Raw genomic sequence first — 24,830 nt, 5'->3', positions numbered from 1 at the left:
CTAGGTTACTTCTATCTTGTTGAAAAATAGGCCAGCTTTCTCATGACAAATTATTTTGAAGAGTGTTCAAGCTAAAAGAAGAAATTGATATTTTTCTTTGGGATAATAAGAAAGGTGAAGCAAATTCATTTTATAAAAGACTTTCCCATTGAACATTGTTTATTTGGTGAATATATCTGAAAAATTGGGTATTTCAAGTAAATTGCATGAGATCTTCACATGTATACTCTGATCCAAAAAGGAAAAATGACTGAATTTATAAAAAAAGTTAAAACTATGGATAATATATTTAAAAATTTATTTTTATGGGTGTCTCAATTAAAAAACTTTTCTTTTTTAAGTTGAATGATTTTATATTATATATATTAATTATATATATATATTAATACTTTGCAATACTTATATATTAATACTTTGCAAGTCTTTTTTATTAATATTTTATTTGTTTTCCAATTACATACAATAGTAATTTCCACCTATCATTTTTGTAAGGTTTTGAATTTTAAACTTTTCCTCCCACTCTTCCATCCTTCTCCCTATCCCCCCACAGAAGGTAGTCTGATAATCTTTATTTTGTTTCCATGCTAAAAATTGATCAAAATTGAATGTGTTGAGAGAGAAATCATATCCTTGAGGAAAAAATAAAATAAAATATTAGAGATAGAAAAACTATGTAGTACATAAGACACTTTTTAAAAAAAAAATTGAAAGTAATTGGTCTTTGTTCAAACTCCAAATACAGATAGTATTCTCCATTGCAGATAGTCCAAAATTGTCCTTGATTGTTGCACTGATGGAATGAGCAAGTCCTTCAAGGTTGAACATCACTCCCATGTTGCTGTTAGGGTATACAGTGTTTTTCTGGTTCTGCTCATCTCACTCAGCATCACTTCATGCAAATCCCTCCAGGCTTCCCTGAATTCCTGTCCTTCTTGGCTTCTAACAGAATAATAATGTAAAAAACCTTTCTTGAAAATGAAGTAGAAGAAAAACTTTATAATCACGTACTGCAGAGAAGCAAGATTCATTTTATTTTAAAGATGTAAATATTTCTAGTGTGACAAGTAAACTTTGACTCCACTCTGAGGGTCAGACAGACTACTTCTCCCTAGGAGTTCTTGGGTACATTAAAGGGTTTGTGGTAGTGTTTCAGGTCCCCCAGCTTTGTTTCCTCATTTTAGGGGGGGGCAAGTATTTAGCTCTACTTCCATTAACCTCTTAACATCAGCTGGCATGTGTGTCCGACCTTTTAGTTCTTCTGAGCCACATCACCCAACAAAACCTTGTCAAGGGCCACATATAGAATTTAATATTTACTTATGACTACAATGTAATCCATAATACCAATGAGTAAAATAATAAAATATAATAAAGTATAATAAAAATGAATATTATTATAGTCATAGAACATTTACTTTTAAAACAAAAAATAAGAACATGCCATTTTTTTATTTTTATTTTTATTTAGTTTTTGTTTCTCTCCCCCCACCCCCCACAGGAGAAATTTTGGTAGTGTTTACATTGGTTCCATGTTCTACATTGATCTCAGTTGAATGTGATAACAGAGAAATCATATCCTTAAGGAAGAAAAATAAAGTATGAGGTAGTAAAATTACGTAATAAGATAATGGTTTTTTCCCTAATTTGACTGTAATAGTCTTTGGTCTTTGATCAAAGTCTATAATTCTTTCTCTGGATACAGATGGCATTTTCCATTGCAGATAGCTCAAAATTATTCCTGGTTGTTGCACCGAAGGGATGAGCAAGTGCATCAGGGTTGAACATCACCCCCATGTTGCTGTTAGGATGTCCAATGTTCTTCTGGTTCTGTTCATTTCGCTCATCATCAGTTTATGCAAATCCCTCCAGGCTTCCTTGAATTCCCATCCCTCCTGGTTTCTAATAGAACAATAGTGTTCCATGACATACGTATACCACAGTTTGTTAAGCCATTCCCCAATTGATAGACATTCACTTAATTTCCAATTTTTTGCCACCACAAACAGGGCTGCTATGAATATTTTTGTATAAGTGATATTTTTACCCTTTTTAAATCATCTTTTCAGGGTATAGACCCAGGAGTGGTTTTGCTGAATCAAAAGACATGCACATTTTTGTTGCCTTTTGGGCATAATGAACATGCCAATTTTAATGTAAATATTGAGCCTGTTTTTTTTATACCAGTGCATATATATCTGGTTTGATAGAGGTTATAGAAATACAAAAAAATACTTTCAAGATGCCCATCTGAATTTTTTGTTCCACTTTTACTTTTTGTTTGCTTCATATAGGAAAACAATTGTTTACAAATGTACATACTTCACAAAAGAGATATCATGAATAGGACATGTTTCTTGGATACAAGTTCAACTTGACATTTGAATAAATTTTTCTTTAAATTGCATATCTGCTTGTAACTCTAAACTTTCTCTTTGCATGTTTGTAGGCTATTTGTTGATGTCAACTGAGAATGGAGAAGCAAATATATTGAAATGCAGTTGGCATTTTCTAAAATACTGAAATCTATTCTCAAAGTCCTGTGGCAAAATAGCAATTAATGCTTCAATGAAGTTGTCTGTTGTATTTACAGTGAGTCATATGGTATTTGAAGACATCTGTCAGACCACACAAAATTATGTGAAAAAGTTGAGCCATGTTAGTTAAGGGTTAAGGTGGTCTGTGATGCTGTGGTGTTGCAATGTTGGCTCATGTGCTCACCTATTCCTTCATTTTCCAGTTATGTGAAGTAGGCTACATGAAGGCTTTGGAAGGGTCCATGCTGGCCACACACTGTGGGTTGGACACAGCTGCTATAATCAGTTCTCCCAGCATCTCAGTGCCTTCCTACACAGACACACATCCTTGGTCTGAGATGAGGGTGGAATTAGGATCAAAACTTAACTTAGTTTCCACATATCATTGGCTACATCAAGTTCATATTCAAATGTTACACTACTGCCGGATGAATCCTTCTGCTGAGTTAGGATCCAGAAGTCCACTCCTATAGATTGCTGTTCCTGGCTCCTTGAGGAATCAATGCTTACTTAGATGGCTTCCAAATTTGACCTGGATTCTGACTCCTGGATTCCTTGGTCGACTCTCCCAGCCTTTGAAACTTTCCTCATTGGCCACTCCATTGCCAGCTGAATGAATGAGAAGGCCAAAGAGGTTGTATTTTGCAGGGGACCATTTGGCCTCAGAGGTAAGAAGAAGCCCTTGGGTCTTCCTCCTTACTGTATGGTTCTTTAGAAATTGTGAGTATAGGAGTCACCTCACCGTTCAGTCATGAATGCAACAATGAGACAAACAGAATGGATTCAGGCTCTTTTGAAAGTGCAACAGTTCTGGCTGCACAGCCAAAAGAAAACATCCCTCTAGCCCATTTAGTAGGCCAAAGAGAACCAGCTGCAGAACACTGATGCATGCTCCATTCTCTCTCAGATATTTCCTTCATTGATCATCACAATTCTCCCAGAAGCAGCAGCTCTCTAATGTCCTCTATGTGGACATGCCAATGTAGAAAACTGATAAGAGTCTACGTATGCACCAAATCTCCATTACACTAGAGAAGCCATGTGGCATAATGGATGGAAAGTTGATCTTTGAGTCAGAAAGACCTTAGAGTTATCAATGCCTCTGAGACACACTAGCTATGAGACACACTGGTCAAGTCACAGAGTCTCACAAATTTCCCATGCAAGTCTCTGAGACTGCAAGTTGTAGTGGCTGGTGCTGACCAGCATTGGCAGAAGGGAGTTTTCTCCCTTGGCATTTCCCTATACCAATGAAATCACACAGCTTATTAAAAAAAAAAGATACTTCTAAACATTAATGGATGTGAAATCCATTTGCTGTGGACTAGTTTGGCACATTTGAAGAACAGCTAATAGACTTACCTTGTGATAGCCCAACAAAACAAGTATTTGAACCTAAAAGTCTTATTTTGCTTTGCTATAAGTAAATATTCTTTCTTTTATTAAAAAGAATACAAATTTTCCTTACAGTTTATAACATTTTCTTTGTGTGAAATGAGGTTTTTCCATTAGAACTGCTAAAAAGGCAAGGGTATCAGTTGAAAAAGAATTACAAATAGTAGTATCATCATTGCAAACATGTTTTGAGAAACTTTGCATTAAAAAACAAGGCTACTCACCACATTAATAATAATATCATTCTTATTTGAAGAAGCTGTAAATATCAAAGTTTTAAAGTGTTTTATCAATAAGTATCTATATCATGTAATTTCACTTGTATGTTTGATATTTGTGAGTTTTACAAAGTTATAATAATTTCTTTAATTTATTTGGATGCAGTATGAACTATGGAATTATTTGAGTGGATTGTTTTATGAGAAGCAATGGAGAGATTCTGCTACATTAACTTTTCGAATTAGATCAGGGGTGTCAAATATGTGGCCTCCCTGCTTCCCACAACACTCTGGAGTATTGCCTGAACCAGATTAACATTGAATTGGGAAATAATACAATAAATAAAACTACAATAAAATATAGATAATATTACATTTTAAAACTTAGTCAGCATGTGGCCTGAATGACTCCTTCAGTGGACCCCATTTCAATTGAGTTCGACACTGCCAGGCTAGATGTGCCAAGTTCCCAAACAAAGGCTTATCTCCTCAAATTGATTAGAAATTCCTCTGATTGATATCTTACTGAATGGTATCTTACTATATCGCCTCTGGAAAGTATCATAGAGATCATCTAGTCCATCTCTCTCATGTCATTTAACAGAGGAGGACACTGAGGTTCAGAGAAGGGAGACAGAAAGTTCTCTGTCATTTAAAGCCCTTTAAAAGCTGGCACCTCTCTATCTTTCCAATATTTTCATACTTTCTTCCCCCCTTGAATCAGTCTAGGAGCCGGTTATACTGGCTTACTTGCTATTTCGTACATACGACACTACATCTCTCCACTCTGTTCCTTTTCCCTGGTTGTCTGCCATGCCTGAAACACTATCCCTCTTAGATTCTGCCTTCCTCTACCTCCTGGCTTCCCTGGTTTCCTTCAAGACCAAGCTCAATATCCACCTTCCAGAGGAGGCCTTTCCTGAAACATTCCATTCCCTCCACTGCTAGTACCTTCCCTCTGAGATTGCCTTCCACTTCCACTGAATATTTGTATGTACCTTCTTATTGGTAGACTCTCTCCTTCATTATAAACCATACTCCTTGAGGGCAATCACCCTGCTTTTGCCTTTTGTTGCATCCCCAGCACTTGGCACAGTGTCTGAAAGAGAGTAGGTATTTAACAAATGTCTGTGGATTGATTTGCTGAAGGTTACCTAGCTATTAAGTGGCCGATCTAGGATTTGAATCAAAGCCTTGCTTCCAAATCAGAGACAAAGAAAAGACTGAAGCCAAAGATAAGTCACAGTATAGGTTTTTTCCCTTTCTTCCAAGACCAATCATAGATTTAAAGAGTTAATCATAGATATAAAAACTAGAAGAGAAAGGGGAATGGGACAAGCATAGATTAAGTGCCTATTATGTTCTAGCCATTGTTCTAAGTGCTTTACAAATATCTTATTGGATTCTCATATCAGCCCTGGCAGGATCATCTAATTCAACCTCTTCTTTTTACAGGCGAGAAAACTGAGGCCCAGAAAGATAAAGTGGCTCACCCAAGTTAGTTAGTTACACAGTTAGTAAGAACCAAAAGCAAGATTTGAACTCAGATCCTCTGACTTCAAACAATGTTTAAGGTGACTATCATGGAAAAACAGCTTCAAGGAGCCAGATTCTCTCATGGCATACCTGTATTCTACCCTCTTCCCATTCAGTTCAAATCAATCCAACACACCCTCTGCAAAACACTGTATATAAATGTAATACATTTGCTGTTCTCCAGGAATTCTTGACCCAATAGAATGGGGGTAAATCTATGAAACAAAGACAACTGAGACAAAGACAAAGGAGAGGTCCATATACAGTACCTGGAGGAGTTTGGGATGGGAGAAATCACTTTCACCCTCTTAGAAGTGAAATGAGGGGAAATCATGGAAGATATTACATCTGAGTGAGGTCTATGAGAGAAGAAAAGGTTTTACCAAATGGAGGTAATTAATGGAGTTCCAAGGCACCAGGGATAACGCAAGTGAAGACATAGAGATAGGCTAGGGTGGGTTGAACTTGGGATAAGAGCATAGCCCTATTTGTCTAGCACATGGAATAGATGCTAGGAAATAGTTTGAAAGAAGAATTCTGAGGAGAGTTCCAAAGCCTTGACTGTCAATAGGCATCCAGGACACAACAAAAGGAAATATAGATAGGGCCCCCCAGATGTTCCTTTTAGTACACAACATCATATTAATTGTATCAATCTCTCAAGCATTTCAATCTTCTTAGATGTGTAATCACTCAACAAAATTCAAGCAAAGTATCCACAAGTCAAAGTGAGCAGATGCAAAATGCTTATTTGGTCCAAACAATGGCATGCATGTTGTGTATGAGTAGGCTGCAGCACGTTATCAATGAAGAAATGAGAAGGAAAAGCATTGTAAACATCATCAGATGCTTCTATGACTGGAAAAGGATCTGGGTTGGTCCCATCATGAGGGAGGGTAACAGATGGATCAGCCACCAGCTTCATTGATATTCATGTAGTGTAAAGACATCAAGATGAAAGCTTCTAGCATATGGAGCAAACTGCCTGGAAAGGATATACAAAAGGATACAGGGCCAGCTAGGACACAGTGGATAGAGTGCCAGACCTGGAACCAAGTAGACTCATCTCCTTGAGTTCAAATCTGGGTGACTCTGGGCAAGTCACTTAACCCTGTGTGCCTCAGTTTCCTCATCTGTAAAAATGAGTTGAGAAGGAAATGACAAACCACTCCATTATTTTTGCCAAGAAAATCCCAAATGGGGTCACCAAGAGTTTGTAATGACTGAAATGACTGAATAACAAAGAAGGAGGAGGAGGAGGAGAAGATGATGATGATACTGGATATAGAGTTAGAAAGGATGTTGGAGCCATCCTTCTTAGGAGGCTATGACCAAAAGTCACACAGAATAGTAGCATTGAATAGATTGTAGTTTGTGTTGGTAGATGGCACTTTCATCCCTGGATGGAGCACAGCCCTCATGTCATAGAAACATAGGATTTAGGGCTCAAAGAAACTCTAAAGATCATCTAGTCTAATTGATTCTGACAAGTCTAGTCTTCTTTTGCATTTCCACCATTTCCTTGACTCAGTCTAGTCCAATTGCCAATCATTTCCTCCTTAGCAATTTCATATAATGTGTGTTAAATTGTCTTTGATTCACTTTAGATACTAAATGATTTCTCATTAGTTTGTCTGGTCTTCTTAAATGTTCCAAGGGCAGGGAAATTTATTCTGGTTTTTTTGTTCCCGTTTACAGTGCCTAGTGCAGATTACCTCATTTCTGGTAGATAAGTATGATTTTGATGGTTCTTGGTATTTAATTCTTATTTTACAGGTTCTATCCTGGAACAGAGGACTTGGTACCCTTTGGGGGACTTCTCAGTTCTCTGGCTCATTGCCTTCACCCAGATGACTGGGTACTTCAGGGTTCAAAATTCTTTTGATTAGAGTCCAGCCATTAACTTCCCTAACAATCACATAGACTTACAGATTCACTTACAGGTCAAGGGAATATGAGAACTCAAATCAGAGTCCACAGAAAACAATGATACCTACCAGTGAGCAACCCTTCTGTGGAAACTGATACAGTCCCAGTAACTTACTGTCCATAGTCGTTGCAGTTTCTACTGTATCCCCCGCCAATGTAGCTTTGTAGTCAATGCCACCTCTTCAGGTTCTTATGACCTCTCTTCTGAGCCCTTCCACATAACTCTACTGGCACATTTCTTTGGCTCCCAGAAGAAGGAGTTCTGTGCCCTTTTCTGCTTGCACAATCTTGTTTCTTCTGATAGATTTCCTGTTGTTATCTCTCACTCCCCTCCTTTGTCAGTGTCTCAACCTCCTTGTTCTTCATATGAGACTTTTCTTCATACTTGTCTAAGGAAGAATCTCTGAGACTCTGTCTCCTGCTCCCGACCCCACACCCCATATCCAACTTGAGTGAAGAATTCACAAGAATTCTGGTCCCAAGGATTTTGCACTGACCCTCTGTCACATTTTTACTTTTGGATGATGGTGAGTTTAGCCTTCAGGAGCATACCTTCCTCCATGTTGCTTAACTCATCTGTCCCTGCTAACTCCATGACCTCTTTCTGCTCCTTCTTCCTGGAGCATGAGTTAGAAAGTCTGGAGTCTAGGACAAATCTAGATGGGAGTGGAAGTTATGTCCCTCGTTATTGAAAAGTTGCTTCCTCTAAGAATGTAAGCTCCTTAAAGGCAGGACACTCTCTTCACTTTCCTTTGTTTCACTAATTTCTGACACAAGCAAGCACTTCATAAATACTCGATTATTTCTAATATCATTATTCACTCCAGTAATGCCTGAGAACTATACTACCCTACCCCTAGACTTAATGGCGTATAGAAACACATTCCCTCTCCCTTTCTTTTTTGGAGCAGTAGAAAGAGCACTGAAGAAAATTAAGAAGACCTGAATTCAAATACCTCAGATACTTACCTTTTACTAGCTCTGTGACCTTGGGCAAGTCACTTCAACCTGTTTTTCTTGCATCCAGGGTCATCTCCAGTCATCCTGATTCCTATCTAGGCACTGGATTCAGATGGCTCTGGAGGAGAAAGTGAGGTTGGTAACTTGGCACAGTACCTCCTCACTCAAACCCTTACTTGTCATGGCATTGTCTCCCTGATGGCATGGCTCTTTTTTGAGAAATAAGGATAAGTGCCATCACTCTCTCCCTTTCAGTATCCTTTCCTAGAAAGGTCTGAAATCCTACAGGATTCAAGGTCAGAAGGAGTTCTGGTTACTAACCCTAAAGCACTTTATCCCTGGTATGTGCTATCCCTCTGACTAGGGCTACATCTGCTGTGGAGGAATAGTGTCTTTCTAGTAGACCCTGTCTTTTCCTGCTCTATCCTAGGACCAAACCACTAGGAACATGAATTCCCATTCCTGGGTAGAAAGCTACTTTGGGGAAAAACCATGCCTCCTCCTTCTATCAGAATTCTGGGATAAAGTCCTGGTTGCCTTGACCTGGTTATAGCATTGCCTCTTCTTTCCATGTCTCCTTGTGATTTTGTTAGTCTTTTGTCCTGGGCGGGGGTTATCTCACATATTTCTGTGTAATTTTCCAAGATATTTGGAATACAGAGGAATGGGGTAGGAAAAGCTGATTTTGGTCATCTCATGTCAGGATTCCACTAAAGTCACTAAACAGGGGCAGAGAGATATGCGAAAAGGGAATATGGGTCTTGGAATCAAATCCTGACCTCATGAGTTGGTAACTGTGTGATCTTAGCTAAGTCATTTTCCCTCTTTGAATTTCAGTTTCATGTGATTTCATCGATACTGTGGCCCAAGGAGCTCTCCAATAATTCTCTATTTTCAAGAGACTAAAAGAATGAGAAAATAATCATATTTTTCAGATGAGAAAATTGAATGCAAATGTTCAATTAGAGCAGGAAATAGGTTGCCAGAGCCAGAAGGAATATCGAGAAGCTCTAATCCACTCATTCCATTTTACAGATGAGTCTACTGGAGCCCAGAAAGCCAAGTGACTTTCCCAGTTTCATGTTGTGAGTTAATAGGAGAGCCAGTACCAGAATCTGGGGCTCTTGGTTCCCATGAGGGACACGTTTAATTATCTTGAGATGGCAATTTGCTTTTGACATAGATAAAGGTCAGACCTTTACCTGGATGATCTTTCATGGGAAAATTTAGTTCAGCTCTCTTTCCTCATAGTTATTTTTCTCAAAGCACCTTTAACATCTTTGTTCCTCAGGGTATAAATGAGGGGGTTCAGCATAGGGGTTACAACTCCATAAAACACAGAGATAATTTTATCCTGATCCTGGGATTCTTTTGATTGAGGTTTCACATACATGTAGATGGCTGTCCCAAAAAAAATAGTCACCACGGTCAAGTGGGAGCTACAGGTGGAGAAGGCTTTGAGTCTGGCCTCCGTGGAGCGGATCCTGAGCACGGCTGCCACAATGCGGATATAGGAGATGAGAATGAAGCTGAAGGGCAGCGGTAATGTGCACACACTGATGACCAGATCCAGGATCAGGCTGATGGGGGTGTCTGAGCAGACAAGCTTCAGCACGGCCTGAATCTCACAGGTGAAGTGGTTAATGATGTTGTGTCCACAGTAATGAGCTGGAATAGCAATGATTGGCATTGCAGCCAAGAGGAAGGCACTGACCCAGGTGCTTATGGCCATCTGCAGACAGACTCGATTGTTCATGATGAGGGTGTAGCGCAATGGATTGGAAATGGCGACTAATCGGTCATAGGCCATGACGGCAAGGAGGAAACATTCTGTCATCCCAAGGAAAAGGGAGACTGTCATCTGGGCATAGCAGCTGGTGTAGGAAATGGTAGGGAAGTCTCTAAATCCATTGGAGAGGAGGTGAGGCACAGAACTGGTGGAGTAGCAGATATCAAGGAAGGACAAATTGCTGAGGAAAAAATACATGGGGGTATGCAGCTGCCCATCAATTCTGACTACGAAAATGATGACCCCGTTACCCACCAGTGTGATTGAATAGATCATGACCAGGGCACAGAAGAAGGCGATCTGGGCTTTGGGGTGATTAGACAGACCCACTAGAATGAATTCTGTCACTTCTGTGGTGTTAACATTGGTCAGGCTCTCCATTGTATTCTATAAGAGGAGAAAAAGAAGAAATTTAATTTAATACCTTTCAAGTATTTGAAAGGCTGTCACATGAAAGAGTGGCTAGATTTATTCTGCTTAGCTCCAGAGAGGAATAATGGAGGTTGAGGAAGCTTCAGAACGATAGCATCCATTAAATATAGAGAATATAAAACTCAGAGCCATCTAAAAGTAGAACAGGCTACCTTGATGATACCCCTCATTGGAGGCTGGCTGACCACTTGTTGGGGATGTTGGAGAGGAGCTTCTGAGTCAGGTTATGTGATTTTTAAAGTTGAATTCATCAAATCCTGGACTGTAGGGGGTTAAGGAACCTCCAGGGTCTACCCCTTACCTGCAACATTCATTACTTTTATAAGATCCCTGACAGGTAGTTATCAAATGTCTCTTCATTTAAAGACCACCAGCGGTGGGGGACTCATTATCTCATTAAGCATTTATGAACAGTTCTGATTTTTCAGAAATTCTCTCTTAAACTGAGCCAAAATCTTCTCTGAGGCTTCCCTGTCTGTTCTACTTCTACCTTTTGGAGCTAAGCCAAAGAATTCTAATCTCTCTTCTATATGAAAATCCTTTAAATATTTGAACACAGAGATCATCACCCTAATAAGCCTCCTTTTTCTAAGACAAACATTCCCATTCCTTGAACACTTCCCCTTACAGAATGATCCTAAGCTCCCTCATCATTCAGACCACTCCCTTTGAACATGTTCATTTCAACTAGAATTTATTAAACACCCACTGTACCACATTCTAAAATTTGATGCCATTATTACCAGAACACCAAAGAGATCAAGTATGTTGCCTTCATATCCCTCAGTCTTTTTTCCTATTAAGAGTCTGCATTTACCATGTCCAGGGAAGGAGCTATTTTGGTTTCCTTTCAATGATAGTGGTACCAACTTGCTCCTTTTGTCACAAAGACTGTTGCTGTGGATGATCTTTTCACAGTTCATCAAAAAGGTTTGTAGGTATTTTGTTGTTTGTCAGTCATTTCAGTTGTATCCAACTCTTAGTGACCTCATTTGGGATTTTCTTGGCAAAAAATACAGGAGCAGCTTGCCATTTCCTTCTCCAGCTCGTTTTACAAATGAGAAAACTGAGGTAAACAGGATGAAGTGACTTACCCAGGGTCACCCAGCTAGTGTCTGAGGTCAGATCCATTGAGTCACCTAGTTGAGGTATTTCTTGTTGTTTTTTGACTATTTAATTTTTGATCTTGGGAGGAAAAGTAGCATGGTGTAGTGGATAGAACCAGGAAGACACGAGTTCAAGTCCTGCCTCCAACATATGCTGGCTGTGTATCCTGGGCAAGCCCTTTGATCCCTCACTGATTTAGATAGTTCTTAAGACTGCAAATTTCAGGGCTGATCACTATTAGTACAGAGAGATTCCTTACCTGGAAGTCCCTTATACCAAGTCAATCACAGGTTCAGTCCCTAACTCTATTGAGTACAGGGCCTTCTACTAAATACTGAGAATACAAGGATACATATGATGTTCTCTTCGCTTAAGGAGTTGCCAGTCTAACTGGGGGAAAGGACAGGGGAGACATGAACACAAACAAATACTATAGAAAATAGAGTTGCAGACAAAGGGGCCATGAGAAGTGTGAGGAAGGAGAAATTACTTCCAGTTGAGAGTAGGATGGGGAAAAGGGGAAATAGAGATAAATTTGCCAGATTCGACTGAGTCTAAGCATGAGTTCTTTGATAATTTCCCCTGCCAGGCGCTCAGGTCCCCATTGCTCCTTACTTGCCTATGATTCCTTTGATTAAATGAGATGATAGGTGTAAAGCACTCCGTAATCTAAATATTATTATTATTGTCATCATTATTATTTTCGTTCTCACCTTTGGTATCCCTAGCAACAAATACAAGACTGTACACAGCAGAAGCTTAACAAATATTTGTTGAATTGAACATAAAGCATGTGAAGGAGAGTCATATGAGAAGACTGGAAAGGAAGATTGGAGGGCCTTGAATGCCAGACCAGAGTTTATGCTTTATTCAGTAGGCAATAGGGAACCAGTGAACATATCTGTGGAGAGCAGGGGCATGATTAGAATAGAGAACTGCCTTAAGTCCAATGAGGACATATCCACTGAGCACCTATAGTCCTCAGTATTATACTGGATGCTTCAGGGAGAAGGTGGGCAGAACATCATCTCTTCTGTTGATCTGTTCGTATTCCACTTGGAGACATATCCATACAACAAAACTAAAAGACAATGGAAAAATGACACACTCTTGCTCTCTATGGCCTCAATTTCCTCATCTGTAGGAAAAAAACTAGTCTTGTTAGATGAGCTCTGAGGTTCCTTTCAGTTCTGATGTTCCAATCGAAAGATGCAATGCTTTAATCCAGGGAGGCTATGGAAAGATCACAGGACTGGGAATCAGGACACTTGAGTGTGATTCCAATTTTACCACCAATGAGTTATCTGGATGGGAAATTTATTTCCCTCTCTAGGCTTCCATTTCTTCACCTGTAAAATGAGGGAATTTTTGTAGATGGTTTCAGAGTGTTAGGTATGGGCTCTCAAAGCACTCCTTGGGATGGAGTGGGCTTCATCTAGAAGAGGGACGAATTCTCAGGATGAACACTAATATTAGGAATACTGCTAGAGAAACATCGTAGACTCAGCCCTTTCCAGAACACTATTTGCAAGGCTGGACTAGATTGAAATGCTGTAATAGATACCAGGAGAAAGGATATGATGCATAATGTCCTCCCCAGTTTGCACCTTTGGTAGGGAAGTTATTCCTTAGGAACCACAGACAATGCTATGGCACCTTGTAATGGTGCCCCAGAAACTCATTCTTGTCGGATGTTCACTCCATTCAGACACAAATTTGGACCAGTTTTAAGTAAATCTACTTATTTTGGGGGCAACATGTTACAGTGGAAATGACATTGACTTTGGAATATGGATCCAAACCCTGTCCCTGATGCCTTGCTTGGGCAAAGTAACTTAAATTTGGTCTCAGTTTCCTCATTTGCAAAATGAGGGGATTGGACTAAATAACCTATGAGGTCCCTATTAGGTCTAGTGCTATGATCCTATGATGTTTTTTCCTCCTTAAATATCTGGATTCTGTTCCCCCCATTTCCACCACCATCCTGGGAGGGCAGTGCAAATCCAATTTTTACTTCTATCTATGGCTTCAAAGTGCTGAAGCAGCCAGCTACTCTTGGTTTAACAACTGCTGGCTATGGTTACTGACACTAAGATCTCTAGCAAGTCTATGTTCTTTCTTTCTCTAGCCTATGTTTGCCTCTAAGTACTGAAAGAAGGTGGCATTTGGGAGTGATCAGAGGTGGGTAGGCTTAGTCAATCAAGGCAGAAGTGAGTCTAGATCCAGAATCTAAGACTGGGCAGGTGTTAAAGGCTGAATCAAAAAGAAAACCAAGGGTTCCCAGGAGAAAAATGGTCCTTATAGAAGAGTGAACCTTCTGTGGAAGCAGCGAGACTTGGATTTTGTGATCTAGTGTCATTCCCTCTCACCCTCTCTAGCAAGAAAAGATCCCTTGGTTCAAGCCCTGACTCTGAGATCTCTGAGCTCCATGATCTTGGGTAAACCACTGAAACTGACTTCTGAGCTTCAGTATTCTCATCTGTAAAATGGGAATAATGATATTTGCTCTTGGTCAAGGAAAACACTATGGGAGACAAGGATGAGGTTCAGTGTGGTATCAATCAAATAACCAACCAGTATTTATTAAGCATCTACTATGACACTATGGAAAGTGCTAGTGCTACAAAGAAAAAAGCAATATTTACTGCCCCCAAGTGATTATCTTTTATAAGAAGCAACAATATGAATATATGTAAACATAAACAGAATAAACACGGGGTAAATACAGGGTATAAATACAAATAAATACAAAGTAAATTAAAGAGGGAGGACACTAGCAGCTGCTGGATCAGAAGAGATTTCATGTAGAAGGTGGTACTAGGACTGATTCTTGATGGAAGCAAGGAATTCTATGAGACAGAAGTGAAGAAAGAGTGCATTCCAGGCATAGGCACAAAGATAGAAGATGGAGTTTCGTGTGAGAACAGCAGGAAGCCCAGGTGAGCTGGGTCATTGAATGTAGTAGGGGGTGGAATAATAGTAGTAGCAAGGCTATAAGGGTAAGTTGGACCAATCAGTGAAAGACTTCACAATATAAACAGAGGAACAGAAATGGAACACTGGAGATTATTGAGTGGAGAAATAACACGGTCAGACTTGAGCTTGATGTAAATCCCTCTGATTGCTTAATGGAGGATAGATTGGAGAAGGGAGATTGGAAGCTGAGACCAATTAGGAGAATATTTCAATAGCTTAGATGAAAGATGAGGAGGGTGCTGCCTCTATGTGTAGTAATAAAGGGATGGATATGATAGACATCTATGTGGACATAGAAACAAAGCACTGACAATGAATTGGATATGTGGGATGAGCAAGAGTGCAGAGTAGAATCCAAAGTTGAGGTGGGGACTGAGAGAATGGAAATCTGGCAGTGCCTTCAAAGAAACAGGGAAACATGCAAGAGGAATGGCTATGAGGGGAAATAGAATGAGTTTTGTTTTGGACATGTTGAGTTGGAGATGCTTTTGGGATAACCAGTTTTGATGTAGGACTGGATCTTGGCTTGTGGAAGACCCACATTTAAGGGGCATACTATGAACAATGAATCAGTAGAGCAGACTGAGAAGCAATGGTCAAATAGCTATGTAGAGAACCAAGAGGAAGCAGGATTATGAAAACTCCTAATGGAGAAAGCATATGAGAAAAAGGGTGATGCACAAGGTCAGAGACTTCAGAGAAGACAAGAACTGAGAAAACATGATCAGATTTGGCAGTTAAAGATCATTGATGATTTTGGAAATTTGGAAATAGTTTCAGTTGAGTAACAATGACAGGAGCAAGATTACAAAGCATGGAGAAGTGAGTGAAAAGGAAGGAAGTAGAGGCAGTGAGTATAGATAATTTTTTTATAGGAGTTTGTATATGAGAAAGGGAAGAGAGCTATAGGATAATATCTCCAAGGGATGGTGGAGAGCAATGAAGGTATTTGAAAATAAGGATGACGTGGGCATGTTTGTAGGTAGTAGGGAAGGAACTAGTAGATGATGAGATATTTAAGATTAGAAATACAGGCTGAGTAATTTAGGGGCAATGGGTGGAGAAAATGGGAGGGGATGGGACCAAGGACACAGAAAATGGGATGGCCTTGGCAAGGAGAAGAGCATTTTCAGATATTACATAAAGGAAGAGAGAGTAGAAGATGATACCAAGGGGTTCCAAGATGAAGAGAAGGGGGAAGAGGGTCTCTATTTTCTCAGTAAAATGTCAGATGAGGGCCTCTAGATTAGGGAGTGAAAGGAAGAGTTAATGTTGGAAGTTTGAGGACAGGAGAGAATATTTGGAATAGTTTCTGTGGGGAGTGGGACAGAGAATCAATCACAGAAAAGTAAAAGGATTGCCCTGCTGCTGTAAAGTGATTTACCAAAGGTTACACAGTTGTAAATGTCAAAACAAGGGTTGTTAACCAGGTCTATTGACTCTAAGTTCATTATATCACACAAAGCATGCACCCCTCCTCCCAGAAGTTGGCCCCATGGAGCAAAGCTTTGGTTCCCCCCCACCAAAATTGTAGTTCCAGGTGATGCTCAGGATGTAAGAGACCTGAGATTCTTTATTCAGACTTAGAGGGTATCTGGATAGCATCAAACAACTCACCAAAAGGGCATGATGTTTGGGGAGGTTGGGTCCTCAGAATGATAGCTTTGTTTCCTTCTCCCCAAAGGCAGCTCCTGTGCAGTCTGTAAAAACAGCAGGAGCTGGCCAAACAGTCCTACCCCAAGGTTCCAAAGCAAAAGTTGAAAGGAGGGAGAGATGAGTCACAATAACTTATTAGACTTTCCTGGACCTTTTTTAAAATTCGCTCTTCAAAATAAGAAGGAACTCCTGTTTCTTTTATCATTTCCCATTTTACATAGCCCCTTTCTTGCAGCAAGCCCATTAGCAAATGTGTTGTTAGCCCACATTTTGTAGTTGCGTAAACTGAGGCTCAGAGAGATGAGGAAATTTGTTAAGATCACACAATTGGTAAATGACAGAGCTGACCTTTAAATCCTACTAAGTCTCACAGCCTACCCATTAAATCTCAATTGAGATAATAACTCTAAAGACATAATATCAAAGCCTCCGAAGATAATAACAACTCTTATTTCTCTAGCATTTGTTTTGAAGTTTACAGAGCAGTTTCTTCATAGTTCCCTGATGGGGAAGATGGTACAAGTATCATTATCTGCATAATATGTATGAATGGAGAAATGGAGCCCCAGCTATCTGCTCAGGGCGACATAAACTAGCAAATAGCAGGGCCAGGACTTGAACCCACCTTTTCTCTTCTGGTATTAAGACCAGTAATCTTTACACTGTGCCCCGTCCTGTGTGTGTGGGTGTGCATCAGTTATTTATAACACCTTGACAACACCTGCAAAAAAGCAGGGAATAAAGACATTTATTAGGACCACCCCCACACCCCCTACCTTGCCCCAGGTTGGTTTCAGAGACATAGTCCCCTGTGGCTCCTGTGATCACCTGCTCCTGGAGGAGTTGGTAATTTCCAAGGAGGAATGAGAGGCAGGAAGGGATGGCAAAGAGATGAGCTTGTTCAGCTAGCCTGCTTCAACAGATCCCTGTCGATTTGTTCTAAGTTATCAACAGGGTCTGAATAGTTGGTCAATTGGTCAGGTAATTTCTCCTTTCCAAGTCTCAGTTTTTCCATCTATAAAATGAATGAGTTAAAATACTGTGAGAGGCAGTGTGGTGTAGTGGCTATAACTCTAGGTCCAGAGTCAGGAGTTCAAATCCTGCTTCAGACACTTCCTAGCCAGGTGACCCTGGACAAAACACTTTCCCTTTCTGGACCTCAGTTTCCTCATCAGTAAAATGAAGGAGTTAGACTTGATGGCATGTAACTAAAGTCTTTTTGGCTTTAGCTCTAGGATCCTATGACTTCAAGCTCAAATGTGCTATTGTGCAACATTTTCACATCTCCATTTTGTACCTTAGCTTCTTTAATTATGGGGCGGGGGTAGATTAGAGGAACACTAAAGTTTCTTCCAGCTCTTGCTATCTTTGAATGCCCTCTTTTCCTGACAGGGTTTCTGGGTCCCTATCAGAATACATTGGATTGAGAGAAGGGGAAAACCTTTTCTCCTTGAAGTTTTCAGGAACCCTCCATTCCCTTGTACTAAACAGCATCTAATCCAAAGATGCCAAGAAGCCACAGATCATCTTAAGTATTCTCTGCAGTTTCCTGAGCTTGTTAATTTTGATTCTGGAGAAATCACTGCATCATAGAGACTTCAGGGACCAGATTCCAAAGGGACCATTTAAGTCCCAGGGCTATACTGATAATACCCGGGGCTGAATCTTTATTTAGGAAAAGGAATTTTTTTTTCTAAGCTATTCCAAGAAAGGTCACAAAATTCTGTCTTGTTCCAGGACTTTGCCAGAGGAATGATGCCAGAGATTTTTGTTAGCAATGATAAAAGCCCAGTCCAGAAGAGTAGGGAATGTGGTGGGAAAGTCACAGGACTGGCATCTAGATAGACCTGGGCTTGAATACCAGTTCTGATCCTTAATGGCCAAGTCATTTAATCTCTCATTGCCACAGTTTCCTTATCTATAAACAAGCTGATTCTTATATAATACAATATATAATATTCATGATCTCTGATCTTTCAATCTTTATTCTTCTTTATTGACTAGGCACCAAAATGGACAAAGAGTTTTCTTCCTAATGACCCTTGACTTATTGCCACCAGAGTAGTTTATCTAACTGCATATGCTTTCACCAGTGAGGACTATAAAGAGATGAGACATTCCTATGTATCATGATAACACCATCAGCAATGATCATAGTTGGAATTTATATGGTACTTTAAGGTTTTATGAAGCATTTTACATATAATTATTATCCTATTTAAACCTAGTAACCCAAGAGGCAAGTACTATTATTAAAGCCTCACTTTACAGATGAAAAATTCTGAAAGAGGTTAAGTGACTTGCCCAGTGTCATACAGTTAGTAGGTATTTGGGTCAGAATTTGAACTCAGGTCATCCTAACTCTAAGTCAATCTGCCATGTACTATACCATATAGCTACCTCTACAAAAGTCTGAGTAGGAAGTTATGTTGGAAGTATTGGGTAGTAAAGATGCACAGCAGAGGAATATTCATATATACAGGAATGAAGGAAAGAATACTTTGTGTGTGTGTGTGTGTGTGTGTGTGTGTGTGTGTGTGTGTGTGAGAGAGAGAGAGAGAGAGAGAGAGAGAGAGAGAGAGAGAGAGAGAGAGAGAGAGAGAGAGAGAGAGAGAGAGAGAGTACATGGCAGTTTTTACCCTATTCAGTCTCCCCAGGGAAGAGACCTATGCTGTTTGCCCTTTGGAATGTCCATTGGTCCCAGATGGCCTTGCAGTAGCTCAAATTCATGTCAAAAACTGAACTCATCATCTTCCCATCTAAACATGTCCCTCCCAATTATCAACTCTATTCAGAAGACTCCCAGATCTGTGTACCCAACCCTAGAAAAGTTTCTGAGCACAGATTCCATGGCAGCAACTGTTTGCTGAGTATTTCTACCAGCAGGGCCCATTCCTACCTCAAACTCACCTAGTTCAAAATGCTGTTTCATTATATTTCCTTTTCCCCAAGTCATATTTTCTCTTAATGCCCTTATTTCTATTAAGGAACCTACCAACCTTCTAGTCATCTTGGCTTATAACTTGGGAGGCTTTCTTTTCTCTCACATCATCTCCACCCCTACCCCTTTGTCTATCAATTGTGAGTTTTGTTGATTCTACCCTGCCAATACCTCTTGCATCAATTGCCTTTATTTGACTCATATGACATCCCTCTAATTGGGCTCCTCATTATCTCTTACCTGGATTATTGCAATAGCCACCAAAGTGATACTTCCAAGGCTTTTCCAGATATTTTCAGACACTATTCTCCTATTCATGCTTTTTCAGTGGCTCCCTATTGCCTCTAGACTAAAACATAATCTCAACCTGGCATTTAAAAGTCTGTACAATTTCACCCCCACCTACTATTTCAGTCTAATTTCATATTATTCTACTCCAGATACTCTGTTCAACTCAAGATACTAATCCCTATATTCAATGTTCATCTTCCTGCCTCCTCCATGGCTAGAGCAACCTCCCTCCTCACCTCTACATGTTAAGAACTTCTTTCAAATCTCAGCTCAGGTGTCACCTCCTATAGAAAAGCTTCTCCAACCCCACCCAGGTAGTCACTGCTCTTTTCTACTTGAAATTTCTTTGTAGATGCTTTGCATTTATTTACCTGCAATACATGTTTTAGTCCCTCAGTGGAATGTAAGTACCTTGAGGGTAGTGATCATCTCCCTTTTTGTCTTTGCATCCCCTGGGTTTTTACATGTTGTAGGGATGTAACAAATGTTCTTGAATTAGGTCAGATTTCTCTTTTTACCGTTGTCAGCTATACGGTCTCTTCAATAGCTACTCAGAAGAAATTGGTCTAGCTATTCATACAAGAAAAAGAAAGTGGATGAAGACTGCTTATTGCCTATGTCCTTTTGCTTCTTGCAGTCGAGTGTCCCATTGAGTTAATTAATTGATTTGCTCACTTTGGTCTTGTCCTGTGGATGGGCAATGTTCTGGGCCCAGAAATAAAAAGGAAAAGGAGAGTAGACAAGAGTAGATCTTATTTGGGAAACATTAACCAATAATGCTTTCATTGATTCTGAGGTGCCTCCTGCTTTAAAATCGCACATTTTAAACACTGATATTCTCCCAATGATGTTGTTTGGCTAGGAATCCTTGAACATTATCATTTTGGAGGAGTTAAAATTGAAGATTACTCAGATGACAATGGAGAGATTTATAGTATATCACCTACAATGACTTTTATGAATAAAGCGGAATATAGGACACATATGTTCTTTTTTTGGGCAAGGCAATGGGGTTAAGTGACTTGCCCAAGGTCACATAGCTAGGCAATTCTTGAGTGTCTGAAGTCAGATTTGAACTCAGGTCCTCCTACTCCAGGGCCGAGGCTTTATCCACTGTGCCTCCTAGCTGTCCCGACACATATGTTCTTAATGATCATAAAAGAAGGTGGGTCAGTTATATATTGAAAATAAAGTGTGAAGGATAGCTAATACATATGAAATGTTGAAAGAATGAGAAGTCCTTTAGTTTGTGTGTGGGTAGCTCCTCTTCAGAGGATTCATGGAAGAATGTTGGCAAGAATGATATGGGATAGGGGCGGCTAGGTGGCGTAGTGGATAGAGCACCGGCCCTGGAGTCAGGAGTACCAGGGTTCAAATCCGGTCTCAGACACTTAATAATCGCCTAGCTGTGTGGCCTTGGGCAAGCCACTGAACCCCATTTGCCTTGTAAAAACCTAAAAAAAAGAATGCTATGGGATAAAAAGGCATGGAGGGGTTCTGAGCTGTGTTCATAGCAGCAGTGCTCACATTGTTGAGATCATGGGTTCCTCAAAAGGATATCAGGAAATTAGTTTTACATTTTATCAGTCACTTGGACTAGAGATTTAACAGTCTTTTCTGACTCCTACTTCATCATCTCCCCATGTCTTTCTTACCTCTTTCCTGGACTATTGTAACGACTTCTTAACTAGTTTCCTTGCATCTTTTTCCTCCAATACTTTATTTCATTAATACTAACACCCTATGTATTTCTGTGGATCAAATAAGTCCAGCAATAGGTTCTTTGCCATATTGCTTTGGGTTGGGTAGATCAAATCCAGTGTTATAAAGTGGATGAGAATGTTGAATTGATTCCACCTATCTCCCTATGACGTTCCTTTTTCAAAAAAAAAATTTATTTATGTCAATGGGGTTAAGTGACTTGCTTAAGATCACACAACTAGATAATTATTTAGTGTCTGAACTCAGGTCCCCCTGACTCCAGGGCCAGTGCTCTCTCCACTGTGCCACCTAGTTTCTCCTCTCCCTAAAACTTTTCTACCCAGGATAGTATGGCGGAAAGTATTCAAAGGAGCTAGTTTTACTGTTTATATAATATAAAGACTTGCTTGGTCAGTCAGCCCCAACAGGATTTATGGTTCTTCCCTGGTCTCATAATCATTCAGGCAAGACCTCACTTATCTTGGATGGAATCTACCAGAAAGTAAGCATTGATTGGAAAGATGGATTGTTTACTAACATCCTTCTGTAATGCCACTCATGTTGGGGAGACAGCCATGGGGGTCTCTAAAGCTATACTAGCAGAGAATAGCATATTGCTAGCCAGGAGTTCTATGTGAAAAGTGGAATAAAAGATATCTACAAGGAAATATGTGAACAGAAAAGGAAATGGGTTAGTTTGTGTCACAAATCAAGTTAAGTCAATCAGCATTTATTGAGATTTGCATATTACAATATCCCATGCCCTAGGCCACCAGTGCCCTCCTCCTACCACAGAACAATACTTTCCTGAAATAGAAATCAGGAAGATCCCATAAGCTCAGAATGTGGATACTCTGTACAGGGCAGAATTTGATCTCATAAACTTTTACTATAATTTACTCAAGCTAATAGACACTAAATGGAAGGGATCTAGTGTCCAATCACAATATTCTTCCTTGTATAATTTTTATATTTGCTCTCTGGTCTCATAAAGAGTCACAACATACTACTGGAGATCTCAAACTCTGCATCTATTTTAGTACACATAGACTTACTCAGTCTTTCTTATCTATTCCAAATAGAACAGCTGAAACCACTCTCATTTTGAATTTATTCCCCCTAAAACACTATTTTGATTGATAATAGTTGCATTTATTGAGCACTTTAAGATTAACAAAAAAACTTTTTATATATGCTACCTCATTTGATCCTCATAATAACCCTGTGAGGTAGGATTTATCCCATTTTACAAATGAAGAAACAGACAGGTAAAGTGACTTGTCCAGGTTCACACAATTAGTGTCTGCATCTAGATCTGAACTCAGACCTTCCTGACCTCCAGGACCAGTGTCCACTCAGCTGTTCAATTCTCTAATCTTCCAATGTACAAGCTAAAACCAGAGTTGTACTGGGACCAGATCACGCCCTCTCCCAGGAGTCTTTCGTTACATTTTCTGAGCATTTATAACTTAAAGATCAGTAAGGACTACAATGTAGGACTTAATTGAATGTTTTGTTGATTGTCTAGACTTAAGACTTTGATTTCAAAGCTACACTGTGGCAGCACACCATGATTTCTTAGAATCATGCTCTATGTTATTACAGAACATTGGAAGCCTGCCTTTAAACATTTAAAAAAATTTTCATTCCTTCCTATCCCCAACCCTCCCAATTGAATAAGAACAAAAAAGGAAGGAAAGAAGGGAGGGAGGGAGGGAGGGAGAGAGAGAGAGAGAGAGAGAGAGAGAGAGAGAGAGAGAGAGAGAGAGAGAGAGAGAGAGAGAGAGAGAGAGAGAGAAAAGGAAAAGGAAAAAAAGGAGGAAAAAATGTTATTAATATATATTAAATCTAAAAATTGTATATATTTTATACTTTTCCTAGTGTATATATTTTCCCTCAAGGGCCAGTTATTGAAATGTGCACCAGCATACCTCTGAGTAGAACTCTCTAGAATCACAATTACTGACTTTTTTTCCAAACTACCTTCTTCAACACTCTCTGGGTCAGGTTTTTGACCACCAAATGATCCAAACCAGGCTTGAGGCTACCTTCTGATAGAATGATAGATACACAATTTCCTCCCTTTCCCCTCTCAACTCTGTGTTATCCCTAACTCCTAACACACCGAAGGCTGGTCACCAGACCATGATGCTTTTAACCATAGCAGTTCTTGAAGAATATTTCCTAAGAGATGGAGAGGTTGTAATTTGGGCTGGTGTAGAGAACCCCCATAAAATTATATAAATCTTTCAAGTAATGCTTGAGTGAGATAATTTGGGACTAATGTCTCCTCATTGGTCCCCTGACATTATACATTAAGACGTCATTGACCTATTCTGCCTATGTGTAAAATTAGATCTATTAAATTATCTTTAACATGCAAGATTAAAGAATACATGATTTTGAGCTAAAAGGAAGTTTATTTTTAAGAGGAAGAAACTGAGGCCAGGAGAAGCAATTTGTCTAAGACTGTACAGGTAATTAGTGTCAGACTTGGGATTTGAATCAAGGTCTCTTGATTCCAAAGCTACACCATGGCATCACAACACGGCTACTTAGAATTGTACTCAGTGTTATTAGAGAGCATTGGAAGTAGAAGGAAGCTATACCTTTAAACATTTAAAAATTTTTCCTTCTTTCCTTCCCACCTCTACCTTCCCAATTGAACAACAAAAAGAGGAAGAAAAGAAGGAAGAAAACAAGAGAGAAAGAAGAAAGGAAAGAACAGAAAGAAAGAAAAGGAAAGGAGGAAAAAAGGAAGGAAGGGAGGGAGGGAGGAAGGGGAAGGAAGCTTCTAACTAACATATATATTCAGGCAAAGAAAATTCCCTCATGGACCATGTCCACAAATATTTGTCTCCCTCTTCAACTTGAGGTCACCTCCCCGTCAAGGCATGTGTAGCATGCCTTATCCTAATTCTCTGGAGTTGGGAATTATCATGGCATCAGTCAGAATTCTAAAGTCTCCCAAAGTTGCTTTTCTTTCCAATGTTTTCATTTTATACATTGTTTTCCTGGTTTGACTCACTTAATGCTGAATCAGTTCATAAAGGTCTTAGAAATAGTTTCCTTGCACATAATCCATTTAAACATTTTTTATGGTACAATAATATTCCATTACATTCATATACTAAAATTTGTGAAGTCATACCCTGAAAGGTATCCCCATAGTTTCTAGGGTTTTTTTTTTTTGCTTTTGTGAAAAGAATTGCTACAAGTACTTTTGTATTTATAGGTATTTTTCTTTTCTTTGATCTCTTTGGAGTATAGAAGAGGTATTACTAGGTGAAAAAAGGCACAGTTTGGTAATTTTGGGGACATATTTCTGAATTGCTTTCTAGGATGGTTGAATCTATTCATAAAAG

At 39.5% G+C, this 24,830-nt stretch overlaps 1 protein-coding gene across 1 annotated transcript; it reads right to left on the bottom strand.

Moving 5' to 3' along the window:
• Positions 1–9,803: 9,803 nt before the first annotated feature.
• LOC141498623 (olfactory receptor 13H1-like) lies at positions 9,804–10,742 on the bottom strand. Its single transcript, XM_074201814.1, has one exon. The coding sequence runs from the start codon at positions 10,740–10,742 to the stop codon at positions 9,804–9,806; it is 939 nt and encodes a 312-aa protein (XP_074057915.1).
• Between the last annotated feature and the right edge of the window lie 14,088 nt (positions 10,743–24,830).

The sequence above is a fragment of the Macrotis lagotis genome, chromosome X, assembly GCF_037893015.1.
Source record: "Macrotis lagotis isolate mMagLag1 chromosome X, bilby.v1.9.chrom.fasta, whole genome shotgun sequence".
NCBI classification, from domain to species: Eukaryota; Metazoa; Chordata; class Mammalia; order Peramelemorphia; family Peramelidae; genus Macrotis; species Macrotis lagotis.
The sequence above is the reverse complement of the archived record's forward strand: the minus strand, read 5'-3'. Positions and strand labels throughout refer to the sequence as shown.

Bases quoted from the DNA above. Each gene is read 5' to 3' on its own strand.
- LOC141498623 (XM_074201814.1), bottom strand. From the start codon at position 10,742: ATGGAGAGCCTGACCAATGTTAACACCACAGAAGTGACAGAATTCATT.